General features: G+C 43.7%; 1 protein-coding gene across 6 annotated transcripts in view; it reads right to left on the bottom strand.

Moving 5' to 3' along the window:
- ABCA1 (ATP binding cassette subfamily A member 1) overlaps positions 1 to 21,714 on the bottom strand; it is a 97,446-nt gene that overhangs the window by 51,849 nt on the left and 23,883 nt on the right. For all 6 annotated transcript variants that reach the window (XM_054810799.1, XM_054810798.1, XM_054810793.1 and 3 more), the window contains 3 exons: positions 19,787 to 19,928; positions 18,776 to 18,897; positions 637 to 758 (listed from right to left, as the gene is read on the bottom strand). In XM_054810799.1, coding sequence (XP_054666774.1) covers positions 637 to 758; positions 18,776 to 18,897; positions 19,787 to 19,928 — 386 coding nt within the window. The remainder of the gene's footprint in view (positions 1 to 636; positions 759 to 18,775; positions 18,898 to 19,786; positions 19,929 to 21,714) is intronic.

The following is a 21,714-nucleotide window of genomic DNA, read 5'->3' on the forward strand; positions in this document are numbered from 1 at the left end:
CCAGCCTAGCAAAAAGCACTTCTGAGCTTGACAATGGCAGACAGCCATCCCAAACAGGGGCTCCAGCCCACTGTCACCGCTGCCTATGTTTATGAAGGCAATCATGGGAGTACTCAGGAGTTTCATTTGAGATGAGGACGCTCTGGTACTACATAAGGTGCAAGTTTACTGTCCATCTTGAAGAGTTGGGCACAGACCAAAAAGCATTCCTCCTTCCGTTGCACAGGATTTTAAAGTAGAATAATGCACATAAACCCTGCTTGAGTCCATGCTGAGTGACCAAACAACCACCCTATTTTTATTTCTAATCAAAACAAAATAGTTCAAACAGCACTAGGAACCTAATTTAAAAAAAAAAAACCAACAGGAAAGAAGAAATTCAGTTTAGCATGAAGGGTACTAGGGTATTTTCTTACATAGATGAAACATTTGCATCTAAGTCTTAGAGTTGTTTTACAGCTTACAACCAAATAAGACAGTAAATTGAGGGCAAGAGGAAAGAGAGAAGCAGGGATTACATTTTCCTCTGTGTTTATACAACACCTAGTACAGAGGTGTCTTGCACTGTGGATCTTGGCACTATGGTTAAACAAACAACAGACAAGCATTATGTTAGTGGTTGAAAGTCCTCTTTACCTGCTGGAGGTTGACCTCTGCGCCCAGTAGCTCCTCTACTGCAGATGATGGCATGGACACATTATGATGGAGGAAGTCTGAGAATGTCTCATTGTCAACCAGGAAATCCCGAAGTTTCAAGTCTGGAAAGTGACAAAACAAGCAAAATTCTGGTCAGGGCAAAGCCAAAAGGAAGCTCATGTGAGAGCTCTGAACAGGAAAAGCAAAGCTGACAAATAATGGAGAGGGAATTACACAAATCATAGCACAAAGGGAAAAGAGGAGCTGCTGGCAAAGTGCTCTGAAGCTTGGCAACTTTCAGATGTATCAATCCATGATGTCTTGATCTCAAAAAAAAAAACCCCAAACCTCTAAACCCAACTCCCTTTAACATCATTACTTCAGCTCAATTTATACATAACACAGAAGCAGCAAGGCACACCAGGCTGCTCCCCCTGATCTGGGGCAAAACCTACACCAGCATTAGCCTCGCACAAAGATTCAGCTTCACTTAATCCCTGTGTTGTTACTGAACATGGGACTGAACTGGTATGTGTTTCACTGAGGGATTTACTAGCCTGTATTTAATTATGTTAATAGCAAATGTACTCTGCTATAAATTTCGAAGTCTGACACATGCAGACATACAGATACGATACAGAATCACACACACATCTAGAAAGCAATCTTAACCACTTGGCAAAATTTCTGCAAATGCTTTTTAATTCTATTTTCTTTCCAATGGCTTCAGAAGGTGAAGCTTTTGGGTTTTTCAGCCCTTGGCTTTAAAACAAATTTGTATTTCCATCACAGCTGAGGGGAACCATCTGGAAATTAAAATCCATGTACATTATTGAAGTTCACAAACCTGGAGCTTAAGCAGGTTAACCTTCACAGTGTCTTGGGTTGTTTTGTTTTTAAAGGGAGAGGATAATTCTATCTTTACTATGCTTCAATAAGTAGCAAAGAGGAAAGCAGCTATGCCAGGAGGAACTGAGAGATCAAGTCTCAAAGGACTTACTGGGGTGAAGATTCCCAGGCTAAGCTAAGTCACCAGCTAGGTATCACTGCTTTTTCTGCTCTAGGAAGAGAGGATTCCACAGGCCATCGCAAACAATGAGATCTGAAGGTAAAGTAATGCAAGGGAGCCCCAAGAGTTTGCACCTTCCTCCTATAGCAAAAAGCTGTAACAGAACATTACTTTTTTTTTTTTTCCCCCTCCTCACGTTTGTCGTTAGCTCGGCATGTGATAACCCCAGGAGAAAGCACGCTGGGCACCCGGGGTGCACGGGCAGCAGCACGGAGGTGGCGGTGCGGCCACTTCTGCTTCCCTGGGCCCGGCCCGGCGGAGCAGCTGGCGAGGGGAGGAAGCCACGCGCCCTGCTCTTGCGGCACGAAGCACGCGGGGTTACTGACGGTCATTGCTCTCTCATCTACATATCCAGTTACAAATTCCCTGTTGCCTTCTGTTCCACACGAAAAAGTAAATCACTCCCCTCTGCTGAGGCGACGCGGAGGTTACTTTGGGGCAAAAGTTTCTCCCTCGCGCTCCTCTCCCCCTTCCAGCAGGACCACTCAGCAATTTACGGGTTTTGATCGCGCTGTGCAAACGCCCCACTGCACCCCGTCACCAAAATCAACCACCATCCCCTCTCCCAGCCCAGGGAAAGGCTGGGCAAAGAGCCGGCTTCTGCAATAACATAAACCCCTCCTTTTCTTTCCAGCAGAGGCTAAAGCACCCCTGCTTTACCGCAACTAGAGGAAAAATTCCCCCCACCCCCATTCCTTGGGTACTTCCTAAATGCACAGAACTCCCTAAACACTTCTGCAGCTTGTTTATTTTTTGGTGAGATCATCAACAGTTCGGAAACTGGCATGGACAAAGGGATGGCTGGCTGAAGGCACACTGGCATGCAGAGATAAGATTTGCGAGCTTTTTCATTTAATCTGTCCCTGTTAAAATATTTTTCAAGCTCCTCTTAAAGGGCCACACACACACCCCTTTTAAAAATGTAACCAAGAAAAATTTTCAAGATTTTTCTGTTTCCTCGTTGTTGTTTTGCTTTTGGCTTTGCCTAGGCTTTTTTGTTTGTGGGTTTAGTTTGGTGGGTTTTTTTGTCATACGGAAGCAGGATTTTCTTGGTCAGAGACACATTCTATAGGTAATTTCAGGAAAGCAACCTGAACTACATTGAGATTTCTGCTGGATTGTCCATAATCAAGATGGGGAGTAACAAAGAGCCTGCTATCTTCCACGGCTGTAATTAACCAGCCCAGTATTAACAGGGCATTTCTCCCCTGCCTTTTTGTCATGCCAAGGATTTTCAGACTTGTTCAGCGCTAGAATTTGCTGAAAGTTGAAGCTGCCTTCCAAGGCAACTCCTACAAACATCTGAAGGAGCTTTCATCATCATTTGGAGGAGGAAAACATGAAGGGAACAGAACGTAAAGTTACCAAAACTGCTTGTGGGACAATGCTTGGCTTCCAGCCGGCTGGACATGAACCTCTGCTCACTGGTCATAACCTTCTGTGTCCAAGACCACATGGAAGCTCTGTGAGACCAAGGGACTGAATCCAAATACCATGATCCCACTGCAGTGCCCTAAGGAAAGGGCCAGTCTTTCTTACCATGCATTTTCTCCCCCACCCCATCTGGTCCTACTTCCAGCACTTGTGGCTCAGTGTCTTACACAATCCCCTTCAGTCATGGAGACATGCATAATGACTTGCACGTGAAACCACAGAAAAGTACCGAATACTGCAATCAGTCTGAATTCCTGCCCTGGATACTTCAAAAAGACAAGAGTTAATAGACGTTTCCTCTTGAAAACAGCCATTCTCCTCCAAGTCTGCTTGCCCACTAGGGCTTACGGAAATGCGAGAGCATTAAAGAACTCCTCCAAAAATAGAAAACAAAAGAAACAGGCAAGTCTTTTGAAGACTAATACCAAGCTTACCTAATAATGCAAACATTTGGAGTGGAAGAACACATTTTACAACCGGAGGCCTACTACTGCAATATTTTCCTGCCATAAAAGCTCAGACACACTATCAAGTTACTCAAAAAACATGAAACAAAATATGTCACCTCAAACGTGATTTAACTCACACGTCTTCTCCCATGCTTGAGACTGACCAAGAGCATTGGTACAGTCAGCTGTGGCAAGCTGGCTGGCAGAGCAATGTAGCTGCAGCATCCAGGCAGCACACTGAAGAGAAGTCTCTCCACATACTTTTGCTGACATGGACGTGCAGCCTCTCCTTCCCCGTCCCCTTCATCTTCATCAGAAAACCAGGGGAGCCACAGTCCCACAGGCTCCCCTCACCACTACCACAGGGTACAGCCTCCTAGTTGAAACCTCGGATCCCAGCAACTGACACAAGCCCCAGGCACAAATGTGGCAATGAACTTGAGGTCAGACTGAGCAACCGCACTCAAGACAGTCAGATCTGATGTGAACCATCTCACTGATTCGGTTGTGGGACGCACATTCTGCAGAAAAAACGCTGAGGTAGCTTGTCCTCATGGTAGACTACTTTTCTAGTTTCAGTCCTGACCAAGGGAGCAACAGCAGAGAATGTAAACAGAAGCTTTCCTTATAAACTATGCAAATAACCTCCAATGCCAGCAGGCGCAGTGAGGCTGAAACGCTTTTGTTCTACCTAGCTCCAGCTCAGGCACTGGACAGCAACAGAGCAGGAGACAGTCCCCATCAACATGAAACAAGTAGGAGAAGAGGAGAAGTCCATTTCCCACATGGGGCAGGGAGAAAGGTTCTCCCTATGGTCACGTAAGGAAGCCTCCACCAGAACAGAGAGCTCCCACAGCTGGAGGTCTTGTGCCTTAACCACAAAACCACCCTTCCTCTCTGAAGTCACAGGTCAGGATTAGACAATCACACATGGCAGCATTTCACAGATACTGACTTCATGAAAGGCACAGCTGTCCTTCATTTCCACACAGTTCAAACCAACCTTCGGGGCTGAATTCTAGGCATAGAAACTAGAAACTCATGATTTTCACATTGCGCAGCATCTCCTACAGGACTGACACGCTGTTTTAAATATTTTTAAGATTTACATTTTCCTGACAGCTCAACCTCTTCCAGCACCTTCATGCCTGAGCACAGAGCTAGGCTGGTCATTCCTTGCTTGAGAATCATTGTGGCAATAGGAAAAAAAAAGCTTACTCAAAGAGCTCAAGACATCCACATGAATTAGCAAAGAAACCTCCTTTCTTTGCTAAGGAAACCTTAGCAAAGGTCCTCCATGCTTGTTACATTATTGGTTAAATTGAACAGCAAAACAAAAAGTGTTCATTATAAAATATAGCAAGTCAGTGCCATGTGGGGGTCTCCATTCCATTTTTTTTTAATTTGCTGATCTTACTTTAAGTATGAGCATGACAGGTCCCACAGTAAGCAGTTACTGTTTCCAGCAATACTGGGAAGATCCACAGGCAAGTGGGACAAAAAAAGCCTGAGGTTGCAGAGCAACACTCTTCTACTCAAACTTCTCTCCCATTTTTTCTTGCTTCACTTGGAAGCACGGAGGGCTCATACCTTCCTCCGGAAACTCAATGGTGCAGTGTCTTTTAAAACTGAACAATAGGGTAGAAAAACAAAACCCCACGGAAATTGTGGCTACAGTTTTCATATCCTGCACACTGCATTCTAAAAATAAAAGGCATGCAAGTGGTATTTCAACATATCTCAGTCCACCATAGAGTACAAAGCTTACCATGTCTGACTTCAATTTGTGGGGTTTCTGCCCAAAGGCTTTGTGCCCATAATCTACAATAAACCAGATTTTCAGCCAGTTTAAAACTAAAAAGCTCAGCGAAAATGATGTGACAGTCAGATCTACTGTTTACTTCCCAGCTTCACATGCCATAAGTCCCTACAAGGAACTGGGTGAAGAAGGGGGAGAATGGGATTCATGCTGTAAGTTAATTCATAAGCTAAGACGAAAGCGGAGCAGTGTGTCCCACCTACAAACATGACTATTTATCTTCAGGAGATTTCACTCCCTACCAATGGAACATGCAAGGCAAAACCCAATTATGTTATTTTCTGTATATCCATTATGGCTAGAGGATTTACTAGCCTTTGGCCTTTGAGTATTCCTCACAGCCAAGCATCAACGCAACAGAGAAATTGGTCTTAAATTATGACCTTCATTTCTCATCACACACACTGCTCATAGGGCAACCCAATCATTTTTATAACAGCAGCATTAAGGCATCACAGCAAGATGAAACTGAGACAGGATGGAGCACGAGAAGCTTTAGCTTTCTTTTTTAGAGTCAGCAGGTTTCCACAAGTACCTGAAGGGGACAAGTGGGTTCCCAGCACAATAGAGGCAGAAGCATCTGTCTCCACCAGTTAACAGAAGGAGCAAAAACAAAGCAGAGTGGTAAGTGAGCAAATAGGGCATTTTCTTCTCCATGCACAAAGAGTTCACAGCACCCAGTTCCCCACTCAGATGAACCCACGCTTCCACAGCAAGGGAGGTGGGTGTGCAGCACCTCCATAGCACACTCACACGAGGGCAATAACTGAGACATCCATGCCAGCCTGACTGCACAGCTGGCTGTCAAGCCTGTAAAACACCGCTCCACAGCGCCTGGGCATGACCAGAGGACGAGGTCACAAGTCTCCCCAGTCACACAGGCCTGCTTCACCCAGGGCATCGTTTGTTCACCAGTCATACTCCCAGAAGCAGTTTTTGCAAGACACAAGCACATGAAGGGGCTGAAGCTGGGACCAAGAGCTGGAGCTCCAGCCGCTGAAAGCATTTATTAGTAGTGCATGTGACTGCTACGAGGACTCTGGCTAGAAACCTGCCTTAGCATTCAGCAAACCCTCACATGGTGGGAGAACCAGGGCAGGCAAACCAAGTGCTGGGGCAAAACTACCTTGTATACTGGAATTTTGTATTAATTTTTCAGTGAAGTATCTAGGAAGCATTCCTCAAGAATACATGATGGGTGCACTTGAACACCTCAACTGATTTTCACACTCATTACCCATCACTGTGATTTACAGCCAAAAGGTATCCGAAGCTACTTCCCATAAAAATAAAAACAGGCTTTCAAACAAGTTCAACAGTGGAACCAAAGACTGAATGACTTGTTAACTGACAATCTTCCAGAGGAAACAGCAATCTGCTAATGTTGAAGCCTGTTACAGCATTGTACCCTACTGAGCCAATGACCCCGATCTACAATGTGAAAAGCAAACCTTTCAGTTTTGGTGGGCTTGGCAAGGCAGCAAATTTTCATCTGCCTTCGTTATATTCCTAACTTTGGACAACACATCTGGAAAGTATGATTAAGTTGGGGTTTTTTTAAAGCAATTACTCTATTTTAATTTTCTTTTTTCTTTAAGGCACTCTTCCCCCTGTGTGGCAGAAATAGCTCTCAGAGCTGCCTGTATCCCTGTTGAAACTGGCAGGAGCTAAAACTGTTCTCTGAACAAGTTGGACAGCCATACCCTGACTTGCTGACAAGAAATCAAGCAGCTCAGCAGGCCTGTTGTGCAGGATTGGCTAGTGTGAAAATACAAGCCTAATTTGCTCACAGTTGAAGTGCTGTTCCTTCTGCAGCCATGGCTTGACCTGTTTTTCTGGTAGGCTACAGTTCTCTACTCTGTGTCCGTCAGACACATAGCAGTGCTGCCTCTGCAGACATTAGATAATAGCCAAGTGAGCACTCACTTGACCAGAGCGCGCTGTATTCATTTATTTGCCATATCAGCGATGTGAGTAGAGAGGAGGCAGCCTGCCGTCCATCTCCAGCAGCTACGATCTCTCCTGGGAGAAAGGGAAACCTTCTGTGACAGGCTCAGGCTTTCCCTCTCATCTTAGGACTGCAAAGGCTGGGACCATCTCCATTCCTCTACGAGTCACCATTTTTGTTTAGAAGAGCTTTAAAAATAGTGGCCAGCACAGTCATTCTGGCAGGCAGCACAGATGACACCATGTGCTAGTGCACGCACAAGAGACCAATCCTCAGTTAGCCTTCACCAGGGGTATGTTGGCTTCAAGGATGCAGAGCCCATTTAAGCCAGCTGAGATCTCACCTCCAACCTGCATGGAAATTCAGCAGCAAATGCAAGGCTCATACCTCTCTTTGGGTAGTACTTTAAGTCCCAAATGCCATCAGCCCTCTCCTCATGTATAACACACATGACAACAGAAAGATTGGATCAGAAAGCAAAGACACAAGCCGTAGAAGCCACAGGCTGGTCACCAGCAGTCCTGCCTTCAAACAGCCTGGAGAGCTTCTGTCTACGAAGGGACACACCCAATCACTTCCATAGGCCCTGTGTAACACCATAGAAGAGATACTCTGGCATCTTTCCCTGTTGCAAGGCAAATTCAGCACAGAACACTGAAGTACAGCTTGCCAATGAGAAAAGTAGAAAAAATATTCAGGCTTCTAACAATGCAAAAAATGAAGCAGGTTTAAAGGAAACATCCTAAGTATCTTCACTGTATTGCTTTAAGAAGCAAATCCCAAGCAGAGCTCCAAATCGCATGGTAGTTACAACTGGTTGAAAATTCTCGTGCTAATTTTCACAAACTAAGGACAAACTTAAAATTTCTCAGCCTTTGAATTTGCTTGTCAGTCAGAGATGACAGACTTCAGACATGACCAGATACAATACTTCATTGTTGCAACAAAATTATTTTCAAGAGTTGTATACGGAACATGTTTAGGGCTGGTATGGGCTATGAAGAAGGTCTCTAAAGGTCAAATCCAGCTCAGAGAAAGGTAAGTGCTTCTGAAGGGGCAGAAAGCAGAGGTTTGCTGTTAAGATTAGCTTTTGACTGCACTAGGAACATTACGCCCCAGATAATGCACAGATTTTAGATGTTTCAAAACATCAACTCAGACACAGTAAAATACATTAGAAGAAAAATCAACAGACAAGAAACCAAATGCCATGGTCACATCCAGCCACATATCACTATTCTAATGGCAAACATTGGTGTGAACCTGCAAAGAATGACATTATGCTATTAAAAAGCATGGAGCTAAGCAGAAGTGCAAAGTGTGAACTGTGACCACGGAGGACCCCATCCAGAATTCCTTGTACTTCAGCAAGTGACCTTAAATTCAGTGGAAATTCAAGTCACAGGAAAAAGCAGGACTGGACATTTTACTCAAATGACCATTACTAACAGCAGAAGGGTTTTCATGAGCTGGCTATGTGAGCGTACATCTAAGAGACTGCTGGTTCAAATGCAAACAGAAGACACCTATATCAGAACCATTTCAAAGCCCCAAAACAAGCAGGCAGAAGCACCCCAGCAGTATCATGCTACTTGATACTTATCACAGCACTAGCTATCCAGTTTGAAAGGCTTCCCCCATGAAACTGGCATGAGTTAATGATGAACCTCAAGCAAAATAGCAGGCAGAACTGCCTAGGATCCAACAGCCCTCAGTGTCCTGTACTTATATTTGTTTAGCCTCACACTGAAAAGTTGATGAGAAGAGAAAAAAAACCCACCTCTCTCTTGGGTGTGAAGCCTCACCCTGCCACAGCTCCCTTCTCACTCATCACAGATTTGGGGAACTTGACTCACATCTGACTTTTAAAGTTTAACATGATATCAAGTCTGCAGTCAGCAGATCATAGTGGCTCTTTCTTCCCATATGTTCAGGAAGACCTGTTACTTCTGGATTTAGTGCCGTGTCCTAACACATCTCATCTAGTGCACAACAGCAGAAGCCACCTCCAGAACAAAGGGTCAAACCAGTCCAAGAAGCAGCAAAAAATGCTAAAGATTAATAAGGATAAGCCAATCATTGTAGTCCAATTAGTTTAAATAGAAACACTGTCTACTTATGCTGAAAACATACCTACATCTAAATTATTTCAGTCTCCCATGATTGCTCCCTATGTTTCAGTTTAGTTGGTAATTGGGAAGTTATCCTTATAGATAGTACTTTGGTTTTGCTTTTAAGACTCAAGTCCAAAGGAAGAAAACAAAAAAAGAAATTCAAACTTCAGCACTAAAACAAGAGATTATATTTTCTCTGCCTAGTTTAGGGCAACCTTTGCAATGATTCAGCACCTCCACTACTGTAAATCAGACTGTTGAGCAACAGCACTTCAAAATAGTTAAGGAACTTTCTCAATCTTCGGGAAAGACTGAAAAGCAGATGCTTGGTAGATAAGGATTGCCCAAATTCCCATAAAGTCTTGGCTAGAGATCGTGTCTCTTGTATCCTAAGTGCGACGATATACTGCTGTTCGCATAGGGATACTCTCAGATCCTGCCTTGGTAGTGTGAGGAGCTCATCCTTCAGGTTGGTGTTCTTCTGGTCTGCAAATATACTAACCATTCCTTCCCTTCAGTACTGACATAACTTGCTGGCTCAAAATACACCTTGGAGTACTTGCAGCAATACTGGTGTCCACTGGGTTTTACATGGAGGACAGGAATAGTACTAGTAGACACAGAAAACAGCAGTGCCTCTTGTGGTTTTAGGAACCTGGTCCTGTGTACTAGAGTCCCAAAGCAGTGCAGTTAACCTGAAAAAAGTGTGTGTGCTGCTGGAGAGGTTTTGAGCATTATTTATATGGATGGACTGGTAAATTTCTTTGCGCTTTCTTCAGGTAGCAGCAAGAGATAACATAAAAAAAATAAGGAAGTGACCAAGTAGGTGAAGACACTTGTGGTCTTAAAGGGCTACTCCACTGTCTTGATTTCTGTTCTCTGGCTTTACAGCACACTTTTCCCCACCTGCTGGGGCAGTGGGCAAGTATGTGAACAGAGCAGGATAGTAACATAGCTGAGCAGGGATATCTGATGGCTGCTGACCATGTCTTCACACAGCTGTGCCTTTGCTATGAGGAGAGCTGTTGGGACAATTCACTTTCATGGCTGCATCTTGTCTGAAGTGGCAAAGCACTACTGTTGTGAAGTAGCATTTTGTTGTGTAGACAAAAGCTGCTGCTTTCCTAAGCAGCTGGTTGGCACAGGTCAGAACAAGCACTCAGACTTGAGATACTGCTATCTGTGCAGCAAGCTGTCTTTGCCCCATCAGCAAATCCCCTTCTGGCATACATGTATGCTCAGCCTCAGATATGGTCCAGTTATGTTTCAGCTGCACTTGCTAAAATAGACTACAAGGAAAGGACCTCCTGAGATGTAATAGTTTATGCTTATAAGTTCTGGCTGTCTGTAGTCATGCAAACCTTCTGCCAGTGTCAGCCAAAAATGCATCTAAGGACTAACTCAGGTAGAATTTGCCTCTAAAAAGATACACTTAAAAAAACAGAGAGGTTCAGGGAGAGGAAGAACATACAGGAAAGGGTCTTATTTAAAATTCCTTGAAAGGGTCTTTTATTGCACCATCCTTAAAACTAAAACTAAATTTGAAGGGGAAGGAAACTTTAGCTGTTCACAGAGGACGAGTGACATAGATCAGCTTGAATCTCCTATACACATAGCTCAGTGCTGCCAGGACAGCATAAAAAAAAAACTAGGGCAAGATCTTCAGCTAACAGATGAGCTACACCAATTTTTAATCAGCTGAGGATCTCATGCCACAGAGGCATAAGCAATATGTAGTTTTAACAAACTCAGTTAAATATTAACACTCAGTTAATACATTAAAAGATGCAATTTTTTTTTATTCTGTAGCTTTTGCATTTAATTTCAAAGGAATTTTCCCAGAATTTTGGAAACAAAATATACGCAAAGTATAAGACAAGCATAAAACCTGTAACCTCAATAAAAAAAATAATCTCAAGACACAATCATCACTTGGTAAAACACAGCAACACTAAAAACCCCTAGAATTAGACGTGAAGAATGGTGCAGTCTGTTGAAACTGCAAAGAAATTTAGCAACAGGAGGTAGAATATGTTGTTTGATTTTAGCCAGGATCCTGGCATTAACACTCACTTATTTTATGATCAAAAATATTTAAATAGAACAGCATCTGTTTCCTATGAAAAAGGCTGCCTACAAGAATTGAACTCTCATGGATTTTTTCAAAAAAGTTAGTCAAGCAGTATTCTATCCTCTTGCCTAGGTGAAACAATATTTCAAAGCCATCACCTTTTATTGCATCCTGACTACAATGAAAACTGCCACATCCTACTGTGTTTCAGAATGAGAGCTCCAGTTCCTTAGCAGGTGTTTGTTTATTTAGCTCAGGAATGCTGTAAAAATTAGGTGGTAAATGTTCATAATGCACACTGAAGTTGAAACGTATTATTACTAGAGAAAGCTCCAATGCTGAATATTAACTTGAGAGACACAGGAGGACAGATCTGAACTAGGCACTCTGGTCTCAGTACCAAGTGGGGGACAGAAGTGGACAAGGCTTTCTCCAACTGTGGCAATTTCATAACAGCCACTCTCATGAGAGCTCAGCTCCATGGAAATCCCCTGAGAAAGCTGAACTTTTCACCAGACAAATTTCCTAGGGGACTACTAACACCAAGCTCAATGTAAAAAGTCTGTTACACTCTTTGAACCAACCTCAGACTGTAGCTTAAATAAAACAAATGCTATCTTCCACAAATCAGGGAATTAGATTCTGAGATTAGAAGTCACCAACAACAAATCCAGAAATTGTGTCAGTGTGGAAAACAGAAAAGAGATGCAAATTGAGTTAATAGTGAGCATAAGTTTTCAGCAACATAATGCTGTTATTAGCAAGCTGTACTGATAAGGTTGCACACAAAAAGAGGGATGGAATAGGATAGTGTGGAAAATGCAATTGTTTACTTAACGCTCTCCATTTTATTCACTGGTTCAAAATAAAAGTCAGCATTGACAGGCTGAAGAGTGTTAGGAGACTAAAAACACCCAGAACTTTTTAATACTGTCCGGCTTCTGCAGCACATGCCAGTATTACTTATACTGTCACAAGCACAGTAAGCAATTCTTGTTTTCTTTGTCATTGTATCTTTATCTAGACAAGATAACAGCAAGATAAAGACCATGCCTCTAAGGTAGAGTTCTTTGGTATCTGTTGGAACAGCTGTGTTGCTAACTGTTGGCTCCCCTGCATGCTGTCAAGCCATTAGCTGGCACCATCAGGTTAGCCGGTCTTAAAGTAACCAAATTGCCAGTCCAGCCCTTCACCAGTGCAAACCAATGCTCACAGGCTTGTGATTCTCCTCGTGTGTTTTTAACAAGGGTCATTCAGCCTTCTGTAATAGGATTCTCAGAAATGTTTTTCTCAAGCTCCTGTCACCTGTATAATGAAGACAGTACAGCAAGGCCAGATTTAACGTAACACTGCATGGGTTTTTTTTCAATTCTGCTTTCAAAGGGATTTCAGTCTTTCCCCTCCCACATCCATACACACCTAGAATCCAAGTTGGCATCATTCTAAACCTCTTACTTCACTTCAAAAGCATCTCAAGCAAAGCAGCAGAAGGTAAGTTCAGACCAACCCCAGGCACCAAAGCCCAGTTCTGCAGAATCAGAAGGCAGCGATGCACATTATGCTGTATCTGTTTACCCATGTCAACCTCTAAGCAGAGTAATGTAATAGCAACGCTGTTACAGACAAAGAAGCCTCTGAAAGTTCATGGACAGCCCCATGGGAAACAAGTATGATTGTCCTGGTAACAGATTTAATGCTGCAGCAGACCTTTGCACGTAAACCTCTACCGACACAATTTTATTACTTTAGTCTCATCTCTGGCTTCAAAATATTAAGGAAAGCAGAAGTAGACTATTGAAAGTGGTAACTGTGCAAATGCGTAATTCAGCAAACATCATACCACCTTGCTAATAAAAGCTGCACAGCTAACTGCAACACACAAATTGGGACCCACACTGCCATAGGAAGTCTTCTCCACCTACACCTCTCTTGACTGTCAGCCTCCCAGTTTCTGTTTAGGACAGAGAAAAATGACCAACCCATTGGATTCACAGAGATTTTGTCTAGTACCTGTAGTAACGGACTTAAAGTGCCCTTCCAAGAATGTTTTGGAAAGGTTTTTCTAGCTGATTTGCAGTTGCCTGCACAACTTCCATTCACTTACAAAAAAAAGTCTAAGGACATTCAGGTCTGTGCCTGCTCAGCGACTCAGTGATTTGAAGAAAAAAATTAGGCAAATGTGTGAAAACTGCCATGTGTACCTGAATCTCCTAACTGCCCAATCAACATGGCATACTCCAAAACCCTTTGTGTGATCCAAGTACCCAGTATTGTTAGCTTGTTCCACTTGCTCTACCTGGACAGACTGCATCTGACCAAAACAGAAATCACACTGGTTCTCATGCCATCCTGGGCTCCCTTTCCTGGCTGGATGTTTTGGGCTGGGAGGCAGCAGCAAGGAATGCCCTGGGGAGTTCTTGCTGAGGGCGAATGCCAAGTAACCCGTAATGAAAACACAAAGTAAAGCAGCCTTTCAGCTGCCCCTACGAGTCAAGATCTCTCTACTGACACCACAGGGCAGTGTTTGTGGCAACATCTTCCCCAGCCTAAAGGAGCACAGTATCAGAGAAGCCAGTTGTATATTTACACACAACCATGCAATGGCAGGAATGCCACCCTGCCACTGTTGGTGTCTGCGGGTGTTCCCAGGGCTGAAGGCCACCTGGACATGTGGTCTGTTGGTCTTCATTCTAGCCTGGCTGGTTTTTCCTAGGATCCTTCCCAAGGGAAGTCAGGGAGGAAAACAGCTTAATTAGGGAGAGGTGGGCAGGTATAAGAATCACTTTGAATGTTTAGCTTGAGGGTGTGGGGTCATTTTTGTTATGGAGAACACACTGAGGAGGGAGTTTAGCTATCACCTTAATGCCATCTAGCAGATAATGTAGAACATCCTGTTTCCCTTACCACCCTGATAATCATACAGCAGGAGACATGCCACCAGAGAGCCTCTCCCAAGGCTGCTCTTCAGCCCAAGCCCTCCATCATCCTTCACCTGTTAAAATAAAAGTAGCACTATGGGCACTGACCAGACAGGCTGCAAACTCCTTCAGTGCCAACATCTGTCTGTGCAGCAGAGTGCAACATCAGCAGAAGATGCCACCCAGCTGATGTTTTTCCTACACCACGAGCAATACTAATCCAGTAAACAACTGGGAAAGGCAGGGCACGTGTGGAATAATAGCCTAAGATCTGATGCAATTTCTTAGGCGATGTTTGTTTCCCTCTGCCTATTTCATTGCTCCATTTTTGTTTAGTTGGGTTAGTTTCAAGAAAAATAGAAACATGCCCTTTGGGATCACTGGAAACTAAGAGCAATGAAGTAAATACCAGCTAGACTGGCTTATATGTGCAACTGTTAGCAACAACCAGAGAAGGTGGCTTTAATTTTACCTGTTGATTTATTACCCTGTGGCACTGCAGAACAAAGTATGTTATGTGGGAGCCCTGTAGAGAGAAGGAAGAAATAAAGAAAGTGTGCCTCAGAGCCAACAGCAAGCTGTATCTCCATCTTTCAAGCAGGAAGAAAGCTTATTTCTTGCAAACACTTTATCCTCTGATAAAATGGCATTGAGGTCAGTTACAAATCCAGTGCCTGCAAGCAGCGACCCAAATCTACTGCAGATGGCAATCCCAGCAGCCATGTCATGCTCTTGGAAGGGCTGTCACCAAGGTCTTTGACTCTCTGTTCTGTTTTGCACCCTACCTTATCATGAGTGTTGAAGACCTTGGTGACATTGCTGGACAGAGATGTAATGAGCTGGGAAAGAGAGGGCACCTGGCACTTGCTGGCAAAATTGATTATGTTAGGTATGTGTGTGCCTGCACGTAGATTTCACTGCTCGGGGCTTGGTGAAAGCGGCCATAGAACAGCAGCACTCACACAGCATGACAGCTGCCAGCGCTGAACTCCCTCACACCACCAGTTAGTACCCCATCCTGGCCAGAAAAGGTGCTACATGAAACAAGGGTGGCCAGGTCCCTACTGATAACACCTTCCATTCTCTCTCTGCCAGAGAGCTGTTCTGGAGCTCAGAGACGCAGAGAACAGGAGCCACTCAAACTCCTGGACAAACAGCCCTGTTTGAAGGGATTATCTTCCATTTCATCAACAAGTGACTGAGATACAAAGCCTGTTGGCATGAGCGCACGGCACTGCCTGAACAAAATCTTAGTGTCCTACCTTGCCTTTAACCAAGACACTGACTTGCAGGCACCTGCATAAGCACTCAGCCATCTTAAGCAAGTCTCCCTTCCTCAGGGTTCAGCACATGCCTAACGTCAGATCAGACAACACTAACAGTCACACCTTGAACATTAGTTTGTGAGGGTTGTTTTAAAGAAGCTTGAAGTGAAAGGACTTTGGCTTCAGATGTTTGAAGCTGTTTAGAGAGCATTTGCTCTGCATGACTGGCATTAGAACAATATCTATACCACAGGTCTAGTTTGTATGCTATAAATAGAAGAAACACCTCCTGAAGCCTGTTTCAAAGCCATCAGAGGCAGCAGTGGGAAGCATGTGTGGAAGCAGGACATCACATCAGTGTGAGAGGATGAGGGAGGCGCAGAAACTCCAGCAGAGCCCACATGACACAGAAGGGAGCACACAGTCACTGGGGAAACATGAGCTGCAAAGCTGCATCTGTCTGCACCACTGATTCACAAGGCTTCAGATCCAGGCCAGAGCTGGAACAGAGGAAGTATTATAAGTGTTTTGAATTATTAGCTCATCAAGTAATTAACCCTCCTGCTAATTGGGGAATACATGTATATAAAGGCAGTGCTTTTGTATTTGGAGGTGTGCTTACACCTGATATTCGCTCCTACTGTCTTCTTAGGTCCCCAGTCACTGGAGAAAATGCCCCAGAGAGGAAAGGATTTAAGCATCTCACACCTCATTGCCAACAGCAGCTTGACCTTCAGCTGTACTTCCCTTCCTTCCAGAGGGATCTAAGCACTGCTAAGCATAAATACACAAGTAGTTGTAAGAGTAGAGGATGCTCTTTTACACATGCTGTCAGAGAATGAATCAGGCAGCCAAGAGGAAGGCAGCAGGGACCCCCAAGTTGGAAGCTTTCTAAATGAGCATATCATGGTGAAGGACAAACAGGCTTTGTTCCCTACAAGCCCTACCAACAATGGGCAGTCTGTCATTCTAATGACAGAGACACTTGATTTCTTATTACACATTTGAAATATTTTATTATAGAAACATGATCTTTGATGACTGGTCTAAGGCTTATTTTTGCAGTCAGTCTGCTAGTCTTTACAGTATAGAGAAACATAAGTCTTCTGACTCTCCACTTGTACAATACTCCCTATGTGAAATGGTTCTTGGAATCATTCCTCCTCCTTAAACCTTCCCAGCAACAACAGCTTCATCTTATGGCTTTGGTATTTTTCTTGTAAATGTCCATGTCTTATGTTCACTGCATGTTTCAATACAAAACACCACAATCTACTCTTTGGAAGAGTTAACTTGCAGATACTACTGTAGGTACAAAGTGTAAAACCCAGTAACAACAACATCTGCCATTCTAAAGGAGAGGGCTTGTTCCCACAAGACCACCAAATCAAACCAAGGGTTTGAAGAGCTCTGCTAAAACCAGTATTAAATCTGTCCTCATTTTGGCTGTGTTCATTGTGTGTCCACCTCTGCACAAAGGGTTCACCCTGTATCCTCTCCTACGTAAAACTGCTGCAGATTAAGGTAAAGCACTTACCAGTCCCCAGAGTAAAAAGAGGGGAGCCTGGCAACATGAATATTGAGCCCAGCAAGGAAAAGTGTCCCTTATACATAAGGACAACTGTAAACTAATGCTGAAAGAAAGTCAGTAGACCACAGCAACACCTGCAGATCTGATCACATCAGGATTCTGCACAGCCCTGAAGGGGAGAAAGGAGGGTTATACATCCAGGACATCCCTTGCACAGTTCGTGTTTGTACGTACAGCCAGCACACATCTGTCAACTTGTCACTAAAAATACAGATTATTTTAAAGTGACCTGCAATGTACTGAGCAACACAGGAAAGCATGCAAAAACATCTCTGATTTTAAAGCGTGCTCAGGACATCAGACATGAAACTATTCACATAACATCAGGTCAGATATTTTTATTCCTGGAGCTTGCCTGAGCCACTCAAATGGAAAGCTAGGAAAAACCGCAACTGTAAAACCAGGGACAACTTTCACAAAACACTAAAATACCACCCACAAAGAGTTCCATGTGCCTGGATTGAGGCTGTAGGTGAAGACACACAATGGCTGTGTTCCCTGCTCTATTTCCCTGCTGTATTTCTTTCTAAACCATTACTTTCCATCACTTCCAATAGAAGCATGCAGCACTAACACAGCAACCAAGAGAAATAATCTTTCAGAGAAGAGTACCCCAAAAAACTCTTAACAAGTTGCCATGTGAGAGACACCTAGCAATAATGAGAAACCTGCCAATTTTCTGAGACCAGGCAGAGCTGTTTCATGCCCCAGCTCTGCTGCAAGCCTTCCATGTGATCTCACACTAGTCACTTACTCATCTGCATGGGACAGGAGGGCACATCAGACCTTCCCGCACAAGCTAGAGATGGAAGGATTCTCAGTTTTCAGGGCAAACAGAGCTGTGTGAGGCCCCAAGATAAAGTATTTTCTTTTGGACCTTACTATTCAAAATCCTGCCAGACAAAAGCAGAGGATGAAGTATCCTACACCAAACATTCGCACAGAAAAAAAAAGGAAATGGAGACTTCACTGTCAGATAGTAATCAGCTTTGAGTTTGTAAACTGGAGGCCAAGGAGGCTTTTCCTCATCTGCATCCTTCCAGCACACTTCCCTTCAGAGCTCAGGGGATAGAGCACTAAATTGTAGCCATATTGCATTCACTGCTCCACTGACAAAATAGCAAAGTAACTAGTGCTTTCCAAAAACACACACTACTTAGACTCCTTTGAGAAAGTCAGCATTTTAATTGACTTAAGTGGGCTGAGGGTTGTAATTTCACATCCAAAACAGCTGCTATTCTTGGCATTACAGACCATCCCCTTTCTTTTCCACCGAAGAGCAAAGAAAGCTCTGATACAGAAGACGCTTAAGGTACTTTCACAGGATTGGAAAGTGTTTGATGAGCTGTAGATTATAACCATGCACTTTCTTCCCATTATGGTACATTTCAGAAATTTACACACACACAGAATTAGCCAGACCAGAAATGCCAGATGTAGGAGGCTCTACCATGCCATTACCTGAGCCAGACGAGTTTCCCAACTTGCGCAGTTTTCCCAGGACCTTCTGGACATCCTTTATACTCGTGTCCTGTTGGCTGTACAAGAGTAACCTCTTGGCATCTGAGAACAGGCGGGAAACACTGGTGATGGGAAAACACAAAAACAAACAGCAGTCATCAGCTCTGTGAGCCAGCATCCACAGATACAGTTTTACATCCCAATTCCAAACTTTAGTCACTTTCAGTTATGCCACTGCCCTCTCCAGAACAGTGAGCCCTTTCTTCCGTGACTACCCCGAGACAATACAAGAAGCCTAAATAAAAGATGGCTGCTAATGCAAGGTCAAACAAAGTTACACTGGGATCCTCCGCACATTTGAAAGTGGTTATTTAAGACTGGGATTGAAAGGGCCTCTTGCTGTCTGTAAACTGCTTCCTATTAGAAGATTTAAGTTTGTCCTTGCTCCTTCCAAATGCTTCTCCAGGTTGCAGACACATTTTACTCCGCATTAAGCCTAACTGGCCTGGAGTATGAATGCAGCAAGCAGGGCAGGGTATAACAAAGCTGGCTATAAACTGAGCTTTCTGCAACACATTAACCAGTAATAAATGACACGAATGTCAGGAGTATCCCCTAAATCCACTCTTCAGCTACCTCTCACTCTACACTGTCCATCTCAGAGGTTGCTTAACCATGAAAAGAGGCTCCCTGAAAAAAAGAGCTTACGCCTTGCCTTTCTATGGGCCACATTCTGAGCAACCAACAAAAGCATGGACTCAGTCCTCGCCCAGGCAGAGCTTTTCATTCACCACAAGCTTCAATTGCTTGGCCTCAGGGATACTGCACCCCTACTAGCATTCTGCTGGCCCCTCTGAACTTGGTAACTGGACAGCTTGGTACTTCAGGGGCAGCAGAAACAGCAAACCCCTCGATAGTGTAGGGTTACGCAACTAGCTGGCAACTTCCAAATATCCCTTTTCCACATGTTCCCCCAAGAACAGAGATGAGGAAAAAAGCAGGCAGACTCACATGGAGGCATTGAAGTTTCCAACAATACCAGGGGATTCCCCAGGAGTTGGGTAGCGGAAACAAGGGTTGTTGGCATTGCAGATGATCCCCTGTATCCATGGCAAGGTTCCTGCTGAAGGCATGGCTTTGTTTGGGAAGTGACCTATAACAGAAGTACTAGAGTTAGGAGACAGAAACACAAGATAGAAGCCACTGCTGCACAGCATTACATTTAGAGGGCAACGCTAATCCTGCACTGGTTACTGCCCCAAATTGCTTATGACAGCAGAACAGCCAACATTAAGAAAAGGTGAGCTCATCTTAGGTTCTCCACATAGCTCTGCCCTCCTCCACTTATGAAGTACACATTGTTAAGTCTGTAGGCGAACCTCTTTGCTACTCTCATCTTTGCACCATTGTGTGCCTTCAGTCACACAGGGGTACTAGCTCCCTACCTCCACAGCTGTGATGGAGATACCAAATGCCCAGGAAGAAGAGAGGTTAAAGCTGCTGAATTACAGCAAGGCTGGTTAATGTAGGTGGCTGAAGAAAGACTGGGAGTTCATCAGCCCTCCCCAGAGAAAGCCAGGGACTCTGTTCAGGAGAAAGGTGAAGGAACCTAAGCTTCATTGTTTCTAGTACCCAGGGAACTGTTTGTTCCCAGTTCTCTTTTTAAAATAGAAAAGCTATTTACCTGAGCTGTCTGGCTTTTGTTTCATTTTGCTTTTTTGTTCTTCTTGGCAGAGGTACTTGGAGGGTGGGGGGGAAGAGGAAAAATGCTAAGACTTTCATATTCTTTCCCTAAAACTTCAGCAAAGCACCTTCTCTCTCCTCCATGCCTTTTATTTTACATGGCTAAGAACTCAAAGAAACTATTAAAAGCAGTATGAAAAGAGGAAAAGAGCACAAGAATTCATGATAACATTTTTACATAGCGATGCATGTAAAAGCAGTTTCTCAAAGAGCGAAGCACGAATGAGCTAGTTTTAAGTCAGCTGAGTTACACAGAAAACACAGTGTAACAGCACACTGTTTTCAGTGACCTAGGTTTTCAGTAGCTATTAATTTTTTGTCAGATTTTTCCCTCCCCCAAATAAAGTGAATTTTGAATACCTTAAAGGGTCACAAGAACAGAAAAGAAAGTCAAGCTCTACAAGACTGGTGTCAGCAACTTTTCTCAATAGCAATCTAAGATGTCTTCTCTGGCTGGTCTGGTGAAAGCCATGTAACTATCACTTAAGAGCGAGCAAAATTTTCTCCCATGTTTTCAGAAAAAGGTTCCTCACACCAGGCCAAGCTGCTAGAAAAAAACCCTGACTGGAAAGTCTGATCGCAGAAACAGCCCAATCCTTGGTGGTTCTCCTTTTCCTCAAACAGGAAGACAGAACTGAAAATCTCATCTGTTTGTTGAAAAAAACTGTACCATTAAAATACTGAGGCTATCTGGAGGCTAAAAAGCACTTGCAGGCAGCTCTGTTACTGCTATCAGGCATTACCTGCAAGTCATTTCATAACAGCATACAGCACTGCCACTATAGATAACAATCCTGTTTCCCTCAAGGCATCCACAGGGTTGCCAGAGTTCACTATGAACTCAAGGTTTCTTTCTTTCTATCTCTGTTCACAGTTCAGCAAAACATGTTCCACTATACAACACATCTGTATGTGTCAGCATATGAGGCAACGTTCAATGAAACCAATCCAGACTTAAATAAGTTACCTGTCCTCAGAAGCTTTTAGAAGAATGGAGAGAAATTAACCATAGAAAGTGAATTAAAAAGTTACCAGATGCTCTACACTCTACAATGTCCGATGCCAACACAGGTAGAAGGCAGGCAAAACAACATCAGTTAACATAAATGGGAAGGAGAAAGGGCAGCAGGTGAAAGACCCAAAACTGCTTGTGACACCAGGGTGCCAGAGCAAAGAGTTTACAAGGAGGCTAATGA

The sequence above is a fragment of the Grus americana genome, chromosome Z (assembly GCF_028858705.1).
Source record: "Grus americana isolate bGruAme1 chromosome Z, bGruAme1.mat, whole genome shotgun sequence".
Classification (NCBI taxonomy): domain Eukaryota; kingdom Metazoa; phylum Chordata; class Aves; order Gruiformes; family Gruidae; genus Grus; species Grus americana.